The sequence below is a fragment of the Lampetra fluviatilis genome, chromosome 56 (genome assembly GCF_964198595.1).
Source record: "Lampetra fluviatilis chromosome 56, kcLamFluv1.1, whole genome shotgun sequence".
Taxonomy (NCBI): Eukaryota; Metazoa; Chordata; class Hyperoartia; order Petromyzontiformes; family Petromyzontidae; genus Lampetra; species Lampetra fluviatilis.
Window position 1 is genome coordinate 916,904 of NC_136330.1, and position 19,440 is coordinate 936,343.

A 19,440-nucleotide genomic window follows, 5' to 3' on the forward strand; every position below is an offset into this window, starting at 1 on the left:
GCGCACCGGACTTGCGATCCAGGGGGTTGCCAATGCGACCCCGTCTCCCGGCGCGGGCAGTTGGAACGACAGAGCAAATTCCTCCCCCCTACCCTCCCCTCCCCCCTCCCCGCCTACCACCTCCGTCCACCCAGCGGCAATACATGGGGTCGGCCACAAGTTGGTCTACGATCGGCAGGTCGCGGTGTGGCGCGGTAAAGTGTGGGTTACTCCCGCCTCTTCCGAAAGAAGACAAGGCCCAGGATACCCTCGAAAACAAATGGAAAAGTGCCCCCCTTTCCGCCAGCAGAGGCAGGAGCGAGAAATGTCACCACCTGCACCTCTGCCTCTTGTACCACCGTCGGTTCCTGGCTCTGTTCGTTATTGCTCATCTCGTTGCTCTGTCTCGTTCGAGCGTTTCGGCGTCGCTCCGCCCCCAAATGTGATCCGCAGAAAAAAAAGGCATCAATGGGCACCCACTGAGAGCGGGGATCATTTGGGCGTAAAAACCCCGTGTTTGGCAAGGACCCAGTGGCAATGCTGTGAGAAAATTAGGCGATTGTTTTTGCTCGGGCACGCGTAGCGAGAAAATGAGAATTAAAAATCCCAGCGGCGACGAAACAAGCCTCGGCAACCGCGCCGCGGTAAATATGTTCTCATTTGATCGAATTTGTGGAACTGGCTCTACGTGTCGGGGGTGTTACTTGTTACGGCAAACGAGGCCGTGTAGTCGGAGGTAATGAGCGCTGTTTATAAGCAGCCTCGTTAGTCCTAATATCCTCGAATTCTCAGTGCTTGGATTTAGGCACCGGCGGACTTCAGCCAACGGTATAACCAGAAGCCGGAGGACACGATAATGTCTTCATGCCCAAGCGAGCGTGAAATGGGTAAAAGTGAGGTTCTTCACCGATCCCTCTGCCCGTGAAGAGGACTCGCAGTAGATATCGTGTCAATGTTATCTTCCACAGCGATCGGCGCCATAGTTGAATCCACTATCCACAGCTCGCAGGGCTTGTTTTCCTACCCACAATCTTACGATCTAGCACGTGCTGATCGTGCACCGGCGATCATTCGCCTCCTTATCACTCTTATCGCTACTTTCAACAGTTAGCGTTTGCATCACGAACTTCACTCGCCGATTCCTCCACCCATGCTGAGGACTCGGCAACCGTGACAACAAGAACATGACGACAACTGATGAAAACTATCCTGCTCGACTGTGCTTTGCTAAACTCAAATTCATAAAGTTACAAGTTGAAATCGTGGGTAAACTACACCAATCATTGTCAAAATCTGGAATCAATAAAAGGAGCCCGGGTAGTTGTAAAGTCTGCAGAGTTTTGGTATCGGGAGTAGGGACGTCAAGATGCATCGATCTGTCAATTAATATCGCTCACGAAAGGTGTCCCCGATCATGCACGCGGGTATCAATTATTCACCGTTAACTGTACGAATGAGGCAGAAAAAAATAGCAGCAATACGAGATTGTAAAATCGATGCAAGAAAAATAATTGAACCTTGAACTGAATCGTGACCACCCCAAATAGTGACGATTAGTTAACATCTCTGAAGGGGAATATATTATGACGTGTCTACGAAACAGCCGTACCGACAGGCTTTCTAAGCTCTTCATATTTTACTTAATATTTTCAACATAAACAACAGCAGCAGATACAGGATGAGACACAACCGGGCACACGACCTCCGAACGACCCACTCAAAACGCACGCTAATGATAGCCGCCTCTCGGTACGATCTAGGAAATAATCCAACAGGAAGGAAATAGGGAACAACAGGATGCAATACAAGTGGAAGGTGGAACACGGGGTAGGATTAGAAGGCGATTGATTCTATTTTTAAAAAAGCCTATAGATCTCGATCGATGTGAAAGCCACGAATAGCCAGGGCATGCAAGGGGTGACACCGAGGGGGCACTGACGCCGCCTTTTCTCCCACGATGCCGGAGAAATGAAGTGCGGCGACGGCGCTTGCATGGGGGGGGGGGGGGGCAAAACGTCCGGTGGTGCCGTCGGGGGCCGGGCGACGTTGCACGACGAGCACCAACCGTGGGACCTCCGCTGCTCCGGAGCGACGCTCAGCCTGACCCCAGTGGTGATGCGCAGAAGCGCAGTCGCGCAGTCACGCCCGCAAGCGTGACGACCGGCCGTCGGGGGAAATGGGTCCCTTTCTTTTGCCGATGCTAATTAGCCCACGCTAATTACTTCTGGGTGTTTTGTGTTGACCCGTAGATGTAGTTGAGTTTTCTCCCCCCCCCCCCTCTTTCCGCCTTTTTATAGCGTATGCAAAATAGCAAGGTGTGAATATTAATAATGTAATTACGCGCGCCGCGAAAAACGTGTCGGAATTAACGCGTGGGTCCTCCTGCGTAGGGTTTCGCAGGCTCGTTAATTGTTTCCAGTGAAGTGGTTTGGAGACGTTGCGTACAAACATCGCAGCACGCCGTCGGAACGGTGCGTGACGATTATCCCCCGGCTGGAAGTGTCACCGGCGTGGTGGGTTACTCCAGAACGGTTGACGCTGACATTCTCTGCCGACCCATCGGGTGCCAGGCTGAGATGAAACGATTGAGATTTTATTGCAAATATATAGTTTCGTTTAACTTTTTAAATGTTTCCTGTTTGCAGAGATTAATTTTCTTTTGCCCCATCAACCAAAGTGCAACGGTCATTTCCAAGAGATTTGCATAATGAATGAATCATCTATCCTTATGCACAAGGTTCAACGCCTGCATCGTGAGCAAACACATCAACTTTAATCGATGTGATGGACAATCATCACCTGCCCCATGTGTATATATATATTCAGGGTGCTCAAAAAAATGCTAACAATTACATGGGACTATAGTTTCTAATGGAAAAAACGGATAATACACTGTAACATGAGAACAAATCTTGACTTTAAGCATTCGTGACTGCAGGAATTCATACTCTTTGGGTCTTTTGGTAAAGTCACGTAGGTAGAAAAATTATTAAAAATCACGACGTTTCAATCGCAACACAAGCAATCGTCATCAGGTGAAAAAATATAGCAAGAGAGCTACTGAGATGGGTGCAGCCCAAGGGTGAATGGGCAGGGTTAGAAAAGGAAGATCGAGGATACCCCAAAGCTGTTGGGCTGGTCATTGTATCGTGATAGATTAGCATGTCAATGGAGCCACCGCCACATCGAGGAATGCAACTCAAAGAGTCGGAAATAACTGCTAACATCGGCAGGTAGGATGGAAACATCACAGCCAGTTATGACTTAAACTGGTTAATAACGTCCTTCCAATGATGTCTCAGTTTGTACCCATCTTCTCGGTTGAAATTTTGTCCGTGTTTATATATCTGGATGGCTTCATGAACGAATCTTTGTTGATATCCAGTAGGTTATTTTTCTATCTACGTGACTTTACCGAAAGACCCAGAGTATGATAACAAATGTGATGTTAATACCTTCAAAAAGTCAAGGAGTCCCCACGTGTTCGCCATCATTGTCAACGCGTACCTGGAATCTTCTCCAGGTGGTCTCCAGGGCCCGGAGGCAGCGCATCTCTCGTGGTGTCGTTGCAAATTCTCAGAAGTGTTAAAACATTCTTGAAGCACCCTGTGTATGTATATAGACATTTTCGCACATAATTTGTCGTCTTTAAAACGTTGGTTTTATCTGAAAACACATCTAGGTTTCTGTCTTCACCGATGATATCGTGGACAAAAGGAAAGCCCCCAATTATTCGCGCGTGGCTCTGGAAATCAGTGGGGGTTTTTCTTTCCTTCCAAATGCAGGTGACGTGAGCAGGCGGGTAATTGATTAATTGGCGTGCAGAGGTAATGTGTTAGGAAGCATCGGAGCGCTGGTGCCAGATCGGCTCTCCTGGGAAGGTCGTGTGGATACCACGCGGTGGAAGACACGAGGCAGGATTCTACACGCTTTTTTGCAAATTGGGAAGAAAAAGAAAACCTACCGTGGCATTTGCCTCTTTATTCGTGGTAAAAAATCTAAAATCGTAAATAAACCGTGCATTCATGCTTAAAAATATGCACAATGTAACCGCCACGCGAAATAAAATACGAAATTTCACCGTTACTTCGAAATTAATGCGGTAAGGATAGAAGCACCGTGCAGTCTTACGATCTGTATTTGTGACGTTACTTTTAGTTTGTTCCCAGTCACGATGCCATAAACACCGCATAGGAATAACTTGGCGAGGTTCCCGCGTGGTTCAAAGGGCTCCGCCAAAAAGCACGCGTTGTGAATTACGAAACACAGCGTGCCGAGCATGAGGATTTAGTGAATAACCAAGCAATTAACCACGCTAACAAAAGACACAGCGTTTATTTTTAAGATTCTTAATGACTCCATATATTGCATTTTTTTCATATACTGCACTCTACATATTAGCCAGAAGTTACGTATTATCTTGGCAGAACTTGGTTTGAGGCTGCATAGTGCTCGGGGTGTATAAAACACGCACAGGTGATAGAGGGCACGTCGTGCGGGTTAGAGGGCAGTGCAGTGGAATCCACTAAACATTCTGCACTGCTTTCCCCACCTTCACCAACCCACACTGACCAGTCTGGTGAAGTATGGTTCAATTAACCTCGCGGTGTGGATGGGCATCGATTGACAAAACGGGGTGCGTGCGTGGCGCTGCAAGAAATTGCGGAAGGCAAATACAGGCAAATACCGCCGTCGCTTTCTACGGCAACGAATGCACGAAACGGTAAAGATAACATCGGCACGCACACATCGCTTTATGATTGTCATTATGATTCAATGAGAGGTAACTTTGTACAATCAGCAGAGGGCACCGTGCCACTTTGGGGAAGGACATTAAAGAGATGCGGTGACGCCCTAGGCCCCACGCTGCGCGCGTGCGGTGCCTTGACCCACACCACGCCTGCGGGGCCCACACACCGACCCAGCGAGTCTCGTCAGTGACGAAACCGCGTTCACGTTCCTTGCACTGGACTGGACGTTCACAGGAACTGGATTGAGCAAGCCACCCCGTGGCGTTGATGGTGAGCCGATGTTTTGATGATGAGCTACCACCTGTGGTATTGATGATGGGAGTGGAGAGAGTTGGAAATTGTTTTTGCGAAAGCTATCCGAAGTGTGTACACAGCGGTTGTTCGTCTCTGTGTCTGTGCCGGTGATGGTGTGTGTGTGTGTGTTGTCTTTGTGTGTACGCGTCTTGTGCGTTCGTGTGTCTGTCCGTCTGTATGTGTGTCGTGCAAATACATGCACAGACACTGTTGATGTGTCGTGCACACATGTACAGACCCTACGAATGTGTGTGTAGTTTTTGTGGACGTAGGTGTCTGTGTTTTTGTGTATTATGGGAAGCGGTAGAGTAGTGGTTACCGCACTATGCTGTGAACCTGGTGACCCGAGTTCGATTCCCGTCCATGGCCAACATCGGTGACTAATGTCTAAACTGGTCCTGGATCTCCCCTAGGTCAGTTCAGCTTCAAATGAGTGCACGGTTAAACTTGTAAACAACCAGTGGAGAGACAAAGGTGGCCGGGCGTGGTGCTAGCCACACCACCCCCTCATGTTGCTGTGTTGGCTTTAAAAGGTGCTCACGAACAGCGATTGCCTCAACAGTGTGCTGAAGCTAAAGGGGTTCTGTGTTCTGTGTGTGTGTGTGTCTGTGAATCTGCTGGCAGTGTGGACAGCTGGAGGATGCAAACAGTAACAAACAATGTAATTATTTAGACCTTTTTGTGATTTTCTTGAACACATAGCAAAGGCGATGTACTTGTGTGTGTGTGGAGGGAGGGGAGCCTGGTATTTGGACTCAGGAGGTGAACAACGTCTTTCTCAGTTCTTGGGCACACGCACTGGCCGCCTGAGGCAATTTCACGGGACATTTTGAGCAATTCACTCTGTGGGTGAGGGTAGAGGATACAGTTGAAAAGTCAGAGTGACCACCACCACCACCACACAGTCCAGTGAATGTTAGAGGCATTGCTCATCTCCAATTATCGGTCGTGTGCCAGTGGGTGAAGAGAAATTCCATTTTAAAAAAAATTTGTTTACAAAAGAAAAAATCCCAATTTTATTCCAATTTTGCTCCTGCCATCACGCTACGTACGACACATAGAAATGTCTACTCGGAACTCTCGCTGAACAGTACATTACCTCGTATTTAGGGAGCGTCCCACAGAAGGTGATTACCCAGAGCGACTGCTGAGATCTTTCTTCAAGTGACCCCCTTACTCACACACACATTATTCCAAATATGTTTGCTTTTCCAGACGTTATGCCTTATAGAGAGATGTTCATCGCCATTGGCAGTCAAAACTTAAATTTCGGCAAATGAGGTAAAAAAAACCCACGGATTTAACATCATACATGACGTCATAGATTACCAGATCCCGGGCCGAACCATTAACTCGCAATAGCTCGGCATCTGCTGCTTTGATCGCAAACGGATGAAACTCAGATTCGAACCCAAGATGCCCGAGGTGCCACCTCGTCGGTGTTTCTGACCTCTGAATCAGACGGGCTACCTTAGAAATGTAATTGTCCATGACAAGAACCAGTCTCTCCATGGATGTACTGTACATGTGTGCAAATAGTTCGACATGAATTAAGATGAGTCAAGGACAGCAGTGGTGGTGGGTGAAGCACAAACTGGAAATACTTTTTCACTGTTGTCATGAACAATGCCTTACAGTTGACCTATGACTACATCACTGAGTGGACCCATGTCTCACCCGATAGCAGACGCTAAGGAGAGTTGGGCCTGGTTTGTACTTGGATGGGAGACTGCCTGGACTGGAATACCAAGTGTGACAGTACATGAATAGAATGTTAAATCTATCTGTGTGGAGCTTTCAGTGCCATACTGTCATACGTGTGGGGGTTTTTTTGTTCAAGCAAACATCATAATTCAGGACGCTGCTGAAAAAAAAGCCTGAAGGATTTTCCTAAATAAAGGACAATATTTTTTTATTGTCGTCATAACTGATACAAATATAATAATCTACCATTTCTTGCAGCAGTCGTTCTTCAGGGAATGGTAATTATGAAGGGAGTGTTTGTTTACAAGGTGGAACAGAAGACGAATTTCGATATTTCTTTGCGCTGGAATAAATTCCGAGGTGTTAATCAAGCGTTGCATCACAACACAGAATATCAATATTTAATTGACGGGCAAAGGCATTCGCACACAATAACACAACCACTGTGCCGCCTTGCATGACCATTGTTCTTGCTGTTTTTAATCTGTCACCTCATTGAGAGCGGAACACTTGGTCAAAAAGGTAATGGAAAAGATCGGTAAAATAATTAAATCACGCACATTCATTCATTTATATATGCTATTTATAACCAGGTGAGAGGATAAATAGACCCTCTGTTTCTTTTTAACCAGCGTTCACACAATACCCTATGTGCACATTTGAGAAATGATTCCTAACAGTGCATACAACTTTTACGAATACAAACAAATTTAGCAGGAATAAAAATAACGCGGTTATAGCATTTTTTCAATCACAGCTTCTGGGCACAGGCCCAAGTCTTCAAGATTCTAAACAGCTGCCCCGGCACGTGACGTGCCTGACGCGCGCCCCGTTGTACCGTACTCACGCGTTACCTGCCTTGCCCCCCCCCCTCCGGGCGGATGCAGGGACCCGAACGCGCCGGTGCCGCAGGACACCAAGTTCATCCACAACAAGCCCAACCGCTACGAGGAGATGGCCTGGTCCAAGTACTCCCCCAAGGACCAGCACTACCTGCACATCGGCCTGAAGCCGCGCGTGCGCGAGCACTACCGCGCCACCAAGGTGGCCTTCTGGCTGGAGCTGGTGCCGCACCTGCACAACCTGCACGACATGTTCCAGTACACGAGCACCACCACCAAGGCGCCCTCGCCCTACGCCACGCCGGCCTCCTCCTCCTCCTCCGCCGGGGGAGCTCCCCGCCGCTCGGGCACGCGGCCCTCGTGGTCGGTGACGACCCGCCGGCCCGCCGCCGCCGTCGCCTCGTCCGCGGCGGCGCCCGGGAAGGGCCGCGGGCAGGACGACGGCGTCAAGAAGGGCGGAGACGCCCGGGGCCCCGCCGACGCCTCCACCGTCCTCGTGGAGGACCAGCGAGACTACTCGACGGAGCTGAGCGTCACCATCGCCGTGGGCGCCTCGCTGCTCTTCCTCAACGTGCTGGCCTTCGCCGCGCTCTACTACCGCCGGGACAAGAGCCGGCACGGCGCCTACCGCCGGCAGAGCCCCGAGCGCGGGTGCGGACCCGAGCGGGCGGGCGCCGGCGAGCGGATGGGTCGCGGCAACCGCGACGAGGAGGTCATGACGCTGCAGATGAAGCAGCAGCAGCAGCAGCTGGGCGGCGTGGAGGGCGAGGAGCACACCTGCGACTTCCCGTGCGTGGCCCTGGACGCGCTGCGGCCCAACGTGGCTAGCGGGCCCGAGTGCGACTACGCGCTCGCCATGCGGCGGTCGCCCGACGACATTCCGCTCATGACGCCCAACACCATCACGCTCATCCCGAGCGCCATGCAGCCGATGCACACCTTCGGCGGCTTCGCTGTCATGAACAGCGCCACTCTGCCCCACGCGCACTCCACCACCCGCGTCTAGCCGCGTCGAGCCGCCGGCCTCTGCCTTTTGCAACTCTTGCTACGACGACAGACGACCTGGTGATCACAAAACAATGTACAGAGTGCCAAGACCTTTTGATGTGCTGAACAACGAACGGTCTTTATTGAGGTGATTTTACTCCGATTCTCATTTACCCCGACAGCTGCCGCTACCTTGCCAGGCGCGACCGGCGTATGAAGCTGTCCTTTGTTTGGTTTTATACAGCAATAAAACTTTTTCGTAAAATCTCACCCCCCCCCCGCCGCCTTCATCCCCTCTGCTAATTTTATACCCTGTATACAAAAAAAATCCGTTATGGAAGAATATATGAATAATAAATAAATGCTTGGAGCAGACTGTACTCTATCAACGAAACATGACAACTATCAAAGTAGTGGGATAAGCGAGCGCGCAGAAGAGAGAGAGAGAGTGTGTGTGTTGTATATGCGGCGTGCGTATAGACTACACGCAGTCAGCATATGCGGTATATGTAAGTGTGTGTATATAAAAAAAAGTATACATAGCGTACATTATTAGCATATAGTATATATAACAGCACAGTAAGATGTCTTTAAATGCACTTGGCTAGGATTTATGCCAAATTGGCCTTCAAGTGCTCTGTCAAAAAAAAGCCCAGAACAGTCCGCGTACTGTGGCATTGCTAGCGAAGTGAAGCAATGGTTAGTCACAATATCAGCACCATTGTCTGTCCTTGTACAATGGACTCCACTGCTATAAATGTATCTTGTTTTTTTCCTTTATCATTCTGTTGAGTGTACAGTGAATAAGTGATTCTTACGAACAAAACAAAAGAAATATGTATAGTATATATATGTGTGTGTTGTGTATCTGGGGCAGTCACACACGGCCGACGATGCTTTGTTAAGAAAGCGATTTACGATATGAGAGCCTGGTTAGTGTAATTCCTCCACATTATGAAGGCGTATCGATGACACCTGCACATTGAAATTGGTCCGATCATTCCCAACGTCGGCGATGTGTAAAAGTTAAGCAATTTAACATTTTCTAAGACTAACGGCTTCTTGGGGAATACAATGAAATAAACACTTTTACAATCAAAAACATTCAATTTACAAACAAGCCATGCTAAGTCGGGGCCGTCGTAGCTAGATGCTTTTTTTTCATATCGTCAGAGAGCTTTTAAAAAATATGAAAGTTATAGCAGTTAAAATATCTGCCGAGGGGGGGGGGGCTCCTGTTGTTGGGAGCGGTACTGCCCCGTTGACGTGGGGCAGTGAAAGGGATGAAACCAAACACGAGGCTGCAACACCTTCGCCAGGTTTTGTTTCCTCACGCCCGATGCTGCCCTTGTTTAGACCCCTCCTGTGTCGCGCGCACTCGCGTGCGCCAAGCAGACAGCACAACTCCCATCATGCCTTGCACGTCGCAACAACGCTCTCAGCCTTGTCCAGACCACCAGCCCCCTCTTCCCTCTATCCCCAAAGGAGCCGCCCGGTAAATGTGCAACGTTGGGCTAACGTTGACCCGACGATGTTCCGTGTTCACCGGGTGAGCCTGTGGCCGCCGTGTTGTTATTATTGTTGAGGTCGCACGGCATGCAGGGCACGATGGGAGTCATGCCTTCCTGCTGGTTGCGAGCAGCGCGCCTTTTGCTCGTCGCTGTTTCTCTTTGTTTCCAGCCTGCACGCGTTCTCCTGTTGGGATGATGTGGGTTTAACTCATCGCTGACGGCAAAGTGTTGGGTTTGCGACGAGATGTTATCGACCCCATCTTTTCCACAGCACCGTGTTTTTGTTGACGCGTGTTGCTCGCAGAGCCAATGATGATGACGATGATTGTCACTTTGCTTGCAGCCGACTGATTATTTCTCACCATGTAAAATTGTTATATCCTGTACTTTAATTTCGTTACAGTATTTGTTTTCAGGGATGAAAGACAAATGATAATTATATGTTGATCTTTTTTCTTTATGGATTACATGGATGTAAGTGATTTGCTAACGCTGCTTAGTGTATAAAGCTAATAAACATGAAGTGACAACGCTTAATATAACTCTTTATTGTGTATTGGGCTCTTAGGGACCTTGTAGGGTTACTTTTCATGTACTTAGAGCCGTTATTCTTTACAGTGTTAAACCTTAGTGAGTGCGGTGCCATGCTATGTTGCGTTACAGTTATTTTCCATAGTCTACAGTCATTTTAAAGTGACCATCTTAATTATATCACAATAAATGCTTTGTTGCTCACCCATAAATTGCCCAATGTGCTATAAAAAATAAACTGTCTATAATGAATAAAAAGCTATCATACACAAGGTGTGTGTATGTGTGTGTCCATGTTGTCCGTGTGCGTGCAACGTCTTCCCTAAACCGCTCGGGCGCTGTGGTTTGCGCGGTTGGAACCCGGCGGGCAGCCTGTTTAATACTGCGTGAGAATAAAAAATAAAAGAGTAGGCGCACATGTTTCACGGAGCGCCTTCAGCACAGTGGTGTCACAGGCCCAAAAACACGAAGCTTCCAGCAACACACAGCGTCAAAGTTGACAATAGATGAGGGTATTCACATTCCTAGAATTTAGCGAGGTGATAATGAGAGCTTGGGAAGAGAGATGACGAGAGGGAATCTCAAAGTCGCTCTCTGTGAGCGCAGAAGCAGAGGGAGAAGCGTTGTGATCTGCAGTGCGGTGGATGAATACAAGGGATGAGATGGAAGTGAGTGTGGTAGGTTTGCACATTGGGTGTGTAAAAACACAGGCAGCCCCACATCACGACTCCGATTTGCCACGAGAATGGGAGAGGGAATGCCGTATCCCCACGTTGACGAGGTTTGCATTATCGTTGTGGCCTCATAATCGGCAGGGCCATCGTCCCAAAATTGAAGCTGCTGGATAATGACCAGGGAAATCAAAGTCCATCTCGTTCTGAGTACACGCAACAGCTTGCCCCAAATCACGGCAACGATTATCCAAGAGTAGAAATTGCAGACCGATGAGGCTGGGCCACAGTAGTAGGAGGCGATTATCAAGACGTTCAGAGCAGACGTTACCGTGGTTCAGTAATTGACGTATTGCAAGAACAAGCGGCCAGACACTTCCATTTCATCAGCATCCGTACGTAGGCAACTGCAAGGCATGACACTTTGCAGATGTATCCAATTTTGTTAGCTTGTCAGTGTGCCACAATATTTACAGCACTCTGACCTAGAAATGTAACGTTTGGTACACAAATCATTCTACCGCTGCAATTCAAGATTGCTTGATTTCGGAGAGACCAATGTGAAATAAGGTACACAAATTCATTATGTGTTGCCGTGGAGCATTGTGGGTAAAATAAAATATAAACTGAGTCCAATTCTGCGTATCCGTATTCAAACACTCATATATTTAGTCCATCAGCCAACGGCTTTCAGACCAATATTGTCCAGTGGCATGTGTAATTGTAAAATTATAATAGTAATGAGAATAATGGTAAATTCCAGAGTTTTCCTGCTCACATAAGCGTGGTGCAGCGCTCATCTGTTTACAGTCCTTAGTCAATGGTGGAAAATCCACACAGGGATGAGAGTCTATCCATAGGGCTACCACTGTTGACTTCAAAAATAATAATTTTACAGCCCTATGTCAATCCACTCGTGGATGAAGGTCTCCCAATTCCCATGACCATACTTCACCATGATGGTCAGTACAGGTTGATGAAGAGGGAGTGACGAGGTACGGTTGTGGTATCGATCGACACTCTGGCCAGGGATTGAACTCAAACCGCAAGGTTAATCGCGCAGCGCGTTAACCACTTTTTCTGATAAACAATGCAATCATCTTTAACGATCATTCAGAAATGCAACACTGAAAGACATTGGTGGTGAGTGTGCGGGGAGGGAGGTGGGAATGCTTTTGTAGCGTTGCAATTACCGAACGCGCAGAGAGGCTCAGTGTGTTGCTTCTAAACTGCGTCTGCATGATAATAGCCGTATAATTTATCGTGGAATTTTCATGTTTTCTATCGCCCTGCAACCCCCAACTCCCTGGATCCTACCGCCACCCCCACCCCCACCACCCGCAAATCCCAACAGATCGCAAGGAAAAGGTGTGGTAAGGAGGAAATAGGGAAACGATGGTTCGTATTTTTCAGAGCTCAGCCCCGGTGAGCTCCGGCTGGAATGATGCCCTGATATCAATGACCATGCAGCCAAACAACAACCACAAGCATTGCAGCGCAGCAGCAGGAAAGCAGGCAAAGAGAGAGGTTGGGGCGTTTGGAGCATTTCAGCTGCTGGGCTGTGCAGAGTCAGGCCCCGGCGTACTGCTTCTAACCTGATTGAGTCTCACCCAGTGAGCCAGATTAATCCTGATAGAGCATCGCTCTCTGCCACCGCATGCCCTTCAGCCAATCTCTACCAAGGACAAATCTCCAGATTGCTTCATCCAGAGACAGTCGGTCTAACCATTAGCGCGGTGTGCTCATTAGAGCGCTATTTTACACGTACAGTATTCTAAAACAACCTCCCCATTTGACGTAAAATACAGAGTGAAATATGCTTTAAAATATTTAATCGTCCATTTTGCGAAGTTTTGAGAAAGATCTCATATGCATAGGTATTCACAAATGCCATTAGCAATTGCACAGACGGTATTCAGTGACACTCATGGGAATAGTCTCTTCCCAGCAAGTGGTTATGCGTGACTTAAACACTCAAATATTGTTCGCCTAACACAGTAGGACAGCATTGTTTAGCTATCACATTATGTAGAATAACAACAAAATAACATCAGCCACACGAAAGAAGGCGTAGACATGCAATAATATAGATGTAGCTGCCTAGGACCTTCCTGAATAGTTGTAATTGGGGTGGTGTATTTTGAGTACACGTCTCCTGTTGAGTGACTGGATAGAGCCGGGAGGCAGAGGTTAGAGCGGACACGAAGTACACTCGAACATTTCCATTGGAGAGCTTTTGTTCCTGTTGCACTTTACACCACTGATTAAAAGATCCCACCTCTACTCCCCAGACAAAACTAATATCTGCACATCACGACGTCTCTTTCCCATCTCGAGCCGGCGGAGTAGTTTTCCGCAGCTGGGGCCAAAATAACTGATATTCAATTTCAGTTTCGCTCTCCTCGTGTCCTTCCCACAGGGCTCAGCGCCTGGGGCAAGACCAGTCTCTCTATGATAACGAATATAGAGTGGACTGCGACAAGCGTAGTTGACAAAAGGGGTTTTTATTAGTGGCGTTGCCCGAAGACAAAAACAAATGTCAGCTCCACGGCACTACGAGATTATTTGTGACGGATTTGCACGGAGCGGAGAGGAATTGTTGTGAATGGCGCGGCTTGCGCCCGGCGTGTGCACAGTCTCAGGATGCTTCTGCACGTTCTGCCCAGCAAAGGCATTACGGAGCAGACACGGATTGCTAAAATATGTCCCGCTTGGGATCTTCGGCCAGTTGCATTTGAAAGAGTTCTACGTGCACACAGCGACTAGTCGATTCACTGCTGGATGGAGGCCTCTCCATGCCGACATTACCTTTGTGAGAGAGTTTAAGTGAACTCCTTTTTAGAGAGCATTTGGCCTATTCTTACACAACGGCCAGACATCAGGAAGAAGTTGGAGCACCCACACTTTGCCCCACCACACCTGACCTGTCGGTCGAATACCTACGGTGCACCTATTTACTGGGTGGACAGAGGCAGTGGGGAAGGGGGGGGGGGTAAAAAAAAACGTTGTTTCGACTGCCGCACAGGAACATGGAATCGAACTGGTGTCCTCTTGATTGCAAGTCCAGTGCGCTCACCATGACCCATTTACACCGCCGCACCATCCCTTGCCTATGGGAATACGGGACCTTGAAGTCACCGACACAGAGGAGAGGATGGCGTTCAAGCTCCACACAAATTGGTTAGAAACCTACTTGATGTACTGCCCCCAATAGGCACGTCATTGCTCAGCAAAGACACAACACTCCTCGTGAACTTTGTGAATTCTGAATGCACGTCCGCACGCCATGTACCACGTGAACACCCAGGCCATCGGGGGAAAACACGGTGTGAATTAACACCATTAGCTTCATGCAAATCGGTTGCAAGATCAACGCTATTATATTATAATCTCTATCGAAAATTGTTCTGTACAGCTTAATAGCATGGCAATAATGAGGTGGCAAGCAATGATTACACCGAAACATCAAATACAATTAACAAACAATTGGCACATTCACTATTAATGCTCCCCTATATAAGATAAACACACGAGCCTAGAGTTGCCAAAATGACCCATTATTTAACGTACAGAGCGTTATCTTATTTAGACATTGTGTTTAAAAGGGGCAGCCCTGCAATAGCTGGTTCAAGCCACTGCGGGAAGAAGGGCCTCCGCACTGGAGAGCCCCTCTGGATTGTATTTTGTCCGACTCATCAACGCTGGGGAGACGGACGTGTAGGAAGGGTGCCTGGATGGGTGACCACCACGCACAACAGCCTGTTATTGTAGGCCGCAGACAGACGTGGATTGGCAGAGAACTAGCCTTACAGCAGCAACATCTATTGTTGTTGTACTGTAGTTCTATGCTCCTATGTACACGCTGGATGTTGTTCACAGAAGCACACCACGCCGCAGGCTGTAGGTACGGTCCAAGCACCAACCCACGCGACTCGCACGGCGTGGGGGTGTCCTCATCCAGCAGTGGACTGACCAGGGGACGCGTGCTTTGCACGCGACGGGTTCACACGCCCCTCCTGGAGTCACGAGAGCAGTGTTCTTCACTCGTTTTCAGAAGGGGGCCACTTTCACCGATAAGGGGCCGTCCATAAATGACGTCACGCACCTTGGGGGGGAGGGGGGGTCAGACATTTGTGACGATGTGTGACGAGGAGGGAGGGGGTGTTGAGAAATGTGACGTCACATCAAAATGCGCAACTTTAAATGAATATAGACGACACGTTCTACTTAATTAAATAGACTTTGCAATACATGCTTTCTCCTACAACATCAGAGTGCAGCGCCACATTAAATACGCACTACAATGGCAATAGTTCAAACGATTTCGAGCATGTTTAATTTTTTTTGGGGGGCAGAGCTTTGTGACGTCATATTTGAGGGGGGGGGGTCTGAATTTTTATGACGCCGTGTGACGACGGGGGGGGGGGGTCCAAAATCGTCCAAAATCGCATGACGTCATTTATGGACGGCCCCTAAGACTGCTCAGTGGGAGGGCCACCACACATTTGAAACCATTGGGTTTCAAAGCACGATGATGATGATGGGGTGCGTCAGGGGCTGCACCAAAGGCCACAAAGGGTCACCAAATGGCCCGCGGGCCTTGCAAAGAAGAACTGCATCCGAGGCTGCCACAATCACAACAATTTATATATATATAAAAACAAACAAAGATTAAATTATTTAATGGAATTGTGGCCGTGAATCGTGACGATTCATTAAATCGGCAAGTGCGGAGAGTGGGGCCACCCCAGACGAGAGAGGAGCGGGGAGGAGAAGGGTCGGGATGACATCCCCATCCGTGTGGATTCAAGAGCGAGCCCAGGTGACCAGGCAAGCAGGCAAGAGTTCTCCCAGAGCTGAGCCAGCCTGTGAAGGATGGGGTGGGAGGGGAGGAATTATGTCAGAGGGGTAAGCAGGGGCGCGAAGGAAATTGAAGGTAATGAGACAAACGCTTCGGGTGATCACAGTGGACAGCGTTGCACAGGGCTGGGGCTGCAGCGCTTTAAGTTTACAACGATGAGTCGGGTGCCCGGCCTTGCGTTCACTTTTGTTCGCGAAGTTCGAGACGAAAATTCTCGTCAGAAAAGTATTTGAATTGACGAAATTCAAGCTTGACGAAGGACCACCGCCCACCGAAGACCGACGCGCCACTGACCGTTCCAAGACGAAACCAGCCGAGTGCGAGCGGAGACGCAGACTGAGATCGTTCAGCCGCGTCATTGGGGACTGGTGCGCTGCTGAAGACCGCGGCGTGATGGTTTCTGGCTGCGTATCCGTACACAAGCCATCTCTGACATGGTCACATGGGGTATATCGTCCCCAGCATTGTTGGTTGGCCGGTGCTAATAAGGAATGTGTCGAGTTATTGACTGTCGAGTAAACAGTAATGACCGAGGGTGTTTGACCACATTTTTAAGCACTTTCGTCAACCAAAGACAATCACCTCACTGAAATCCACACAATGCCGTGACATAACTTCTTCTTCTTCGTGTCGTCTCCTGCCCGACCTAGATTTGGTCTTTTCCCAATATTCTGCACAGGCCACCGCTTCTGGTGTTGGCATTGCCAACATCTGGAGGAGTGCATTGTGGGTGCTGCAGGGCATCTCAGGAGATGGATCCATGGTGTTCTTCTCATGATAAGCACATCGTTCGCTTGACCAGAGCCCCCCCCCCCCCCGGCCCATGATTTCATGGCAGAGTTGCATCTGCCGAAACCCACTACTCAAGTCTGTTTCGGCTGTGACTCCACTGAAACTCTACCACAACTAAAAGGACCATGACACAACAAAAGCGGAGAACGGCCACGAAAACGAGCACCGGTGCTGCCGAGTTCCACGCCGCGTGACGCTCACGGGGTTCATGGCATAAACATTTTGTTGCGGCTCTGTGACTACTACGACGACGACGAACGTTGGAGAGACCATGGGCATGTTGTTGTTGTTGGGGCAGTGGAAGGAGGGCCAAGGGGCGCTTGACAGAGATGAAGGGCGCGGTATGGGGGTGGCTGTTCGAGAGCAAGCGTGAAGGGGACCCCCCCCCGCCCCAAATCACCCCACCGCACACCCCCGCCGCTCGTTCTGAGCAGAGATGAAGCCGATCGTCCGCCGGACGTTGAAACGCATCGGGAGAGCGTTCGCTCGCTCGCTCGCTCGCGCGCGCTCTCCCGTTTGAGTGCGGGATAATTGGATTCGTTTTCCGCATTTGCATATCACAATGTGATGCGAGTGATGTTATGGGGGGGGGCACACTTTAAAGAGAACACTAAACCTCACTAAGTGATTGCTGCCGACGCACGGGAGACAGTTGTCTGTGTGTGTAAGCGCTGTGATGTGTAAATACGTCTAGAAATACAATGGGGGGCTGTAGGGGCTCTCTCAACAAACAAGAAAGTGCCAATGGTGTGAATTACAAACGCTTGTTTACACGCCCGTTAATAGCGCCCTGGTGCTGGGCAGAGAAGCCTCGTTGATGCACTACAAGGTGCGACATGACAGTCCAATTTGGTTTTACAGAAACTGTCTCGGTCATCGTGTCTCCCTGCCTAGAGGAGGAGGGGGGGAGGGTCGGCTGAGGCAACCCGCACACGGGACTTGAACTCATCGCCTTCCAAATGCGAGTCAAACGCTCTGACCGCAGGAGGTAATCTAATAATGATTTACATTTGTAAGGCGAATTTTATCCGTAGATTTCCAATGCGGCTAAATAGTGTGAGAGAACGGCCTATGATCAAATCACCCGCATCTCGGCAAGAGCCTGCCCAGTGAACGTGGAGCGTTGCCGCAACGTTGTGCCAACGTTAGTCCAATGGTCCCTAACCACGTGCCAACATTGGCCCAATGATGGCATGTTCACTGGTGGATAGTGCTTGCAATGGGGGGGACCCATGCATCAAGCGGGCATTGGAGGCTGCTGGCTCGGCACCATTGTCACCAGAAGGGAAGGCAGCGGAAATCCTCAGTTGCACTCGGCTCCAACGTCAGTGACCAGCACGGTGAAGTATGGTCAAATGTCCCCCAGGGTTTGCACAGCATGGGGGTGGGAGGTACTCATCCAGCAGTGGATTTACTTCAGGGCTTTTGACACCATGTCACGCGATTGCATTACCACAGCATGGTGTGTGTTACAAGACACGGGTACAGACAGGGCCACGGTTAAGCAACTACGTACACAAAGGCAAAGATCCCCCGTATAGCCATACCAAACTGTTGGGACAAGTGCTGTTTGCGAGCACCTATGACGGCTGGCACGGCATGGAATGGGGTGGGTGGGCAGCACCACGCCCGGCTGCCTTTGTCTCCCTAGTGGCGGTGTTTACACACTGCACCAGATGCTCATCTGAGGCTGAGTCGACCTAGGGGAGGCCCAGAGCGGGTTTAGATATTCGCCGCTGGTGTTGTCCGCGAGCGGGTATCGAACTCGGGTGGCCCGGTGCGTAGTGGCAGTGCGCCAACCGCTGGCTCTCGACCGCTACGCACACAGCACACGCGCACACTTGACAGAGAACGACCGGAGGGGTCGTGGGGAATTGAAGAGAGATAAATCAATATGAAACAGTTCGGTCTTTAGGGAGAGAGCTGAAGATATTAGGGAGAGAGCCAACAGATATGGCGAGCGTGGGGAGGAATGGCTTGGACTCCGAGAGCAGACTCGGAGGAGGACGAGGAGAGAGCAGAGATTGATGGGAGGTGAGGAGGGAGGAGAGAGTGGCACGATGAGAGATTTTTAGAGAAGGGATCCCGCGTGTGAGCGCCATCGCGCTGCTCCCACGTCGTCAGATAATGCACCGATGCTTTCACTTCACGAAGCAATTACACCTGCCGCGGATTTATTTGGTGACTTTATTTATTTAGGCGACGTTTCAGGCGACGGGCCCTCGTACACAAACACGTGTAGTGCGCTGTGAAAAAGAGCCATTGCCTGAAACGTTGTCCATTATGCAACTATGCCATTAAAATGTCACGGTGTTATTGACGAACGGGTGGAGGACGGGGGGGGGGAAGAAATCCCAAGGGGCCTGGGGGGGGGGGCGAGATGGGGGGGGGGACTCCCAAGGGGGCCGGGGTGGGGGGCGGTGCGGTTTCACGCAAGTCACCCACACAGCAACCCAATAAACATGGAACGTTGGCCCAACGTTCACCCAACGGATTTTAAACCACATGGCCAGCGTT

At 49.6% G+C, this 19,440-nt stretch overlaps 1 protein-coding gene across 7 annotated transcripts in view; it reads left to right on the forward strand.

Moving 5' to 3' along the window:
- The window catches only part of LOC144950051 (neuroligin-3-like), a 267,381-nt gene extending 256,516 nt beyond the window's left edge, over nucleotides 1-10,865 (forward strand). For all 7 annotated transcript variants that reach the window (XM_078880033.1, XM_078880034.1, XM_078880032.1 and 4 more), the window contains one exon: nucleotides 7,616-10,865. In XM_078880033.1, the coding sequence (XP_078736159.1) occupies nucleotides 7,616-8,576 (961 nt within the window). In that variant the 3' untranslated portion in view covers nucleotides 8,577-10,865. The remainder of the gene's footprint in view (nucleotides 1-7,615) is intronic.
- The last annotated feature ends 8,575 nt before the right edge of the window (nucleotides 10,866-19,440 follow it).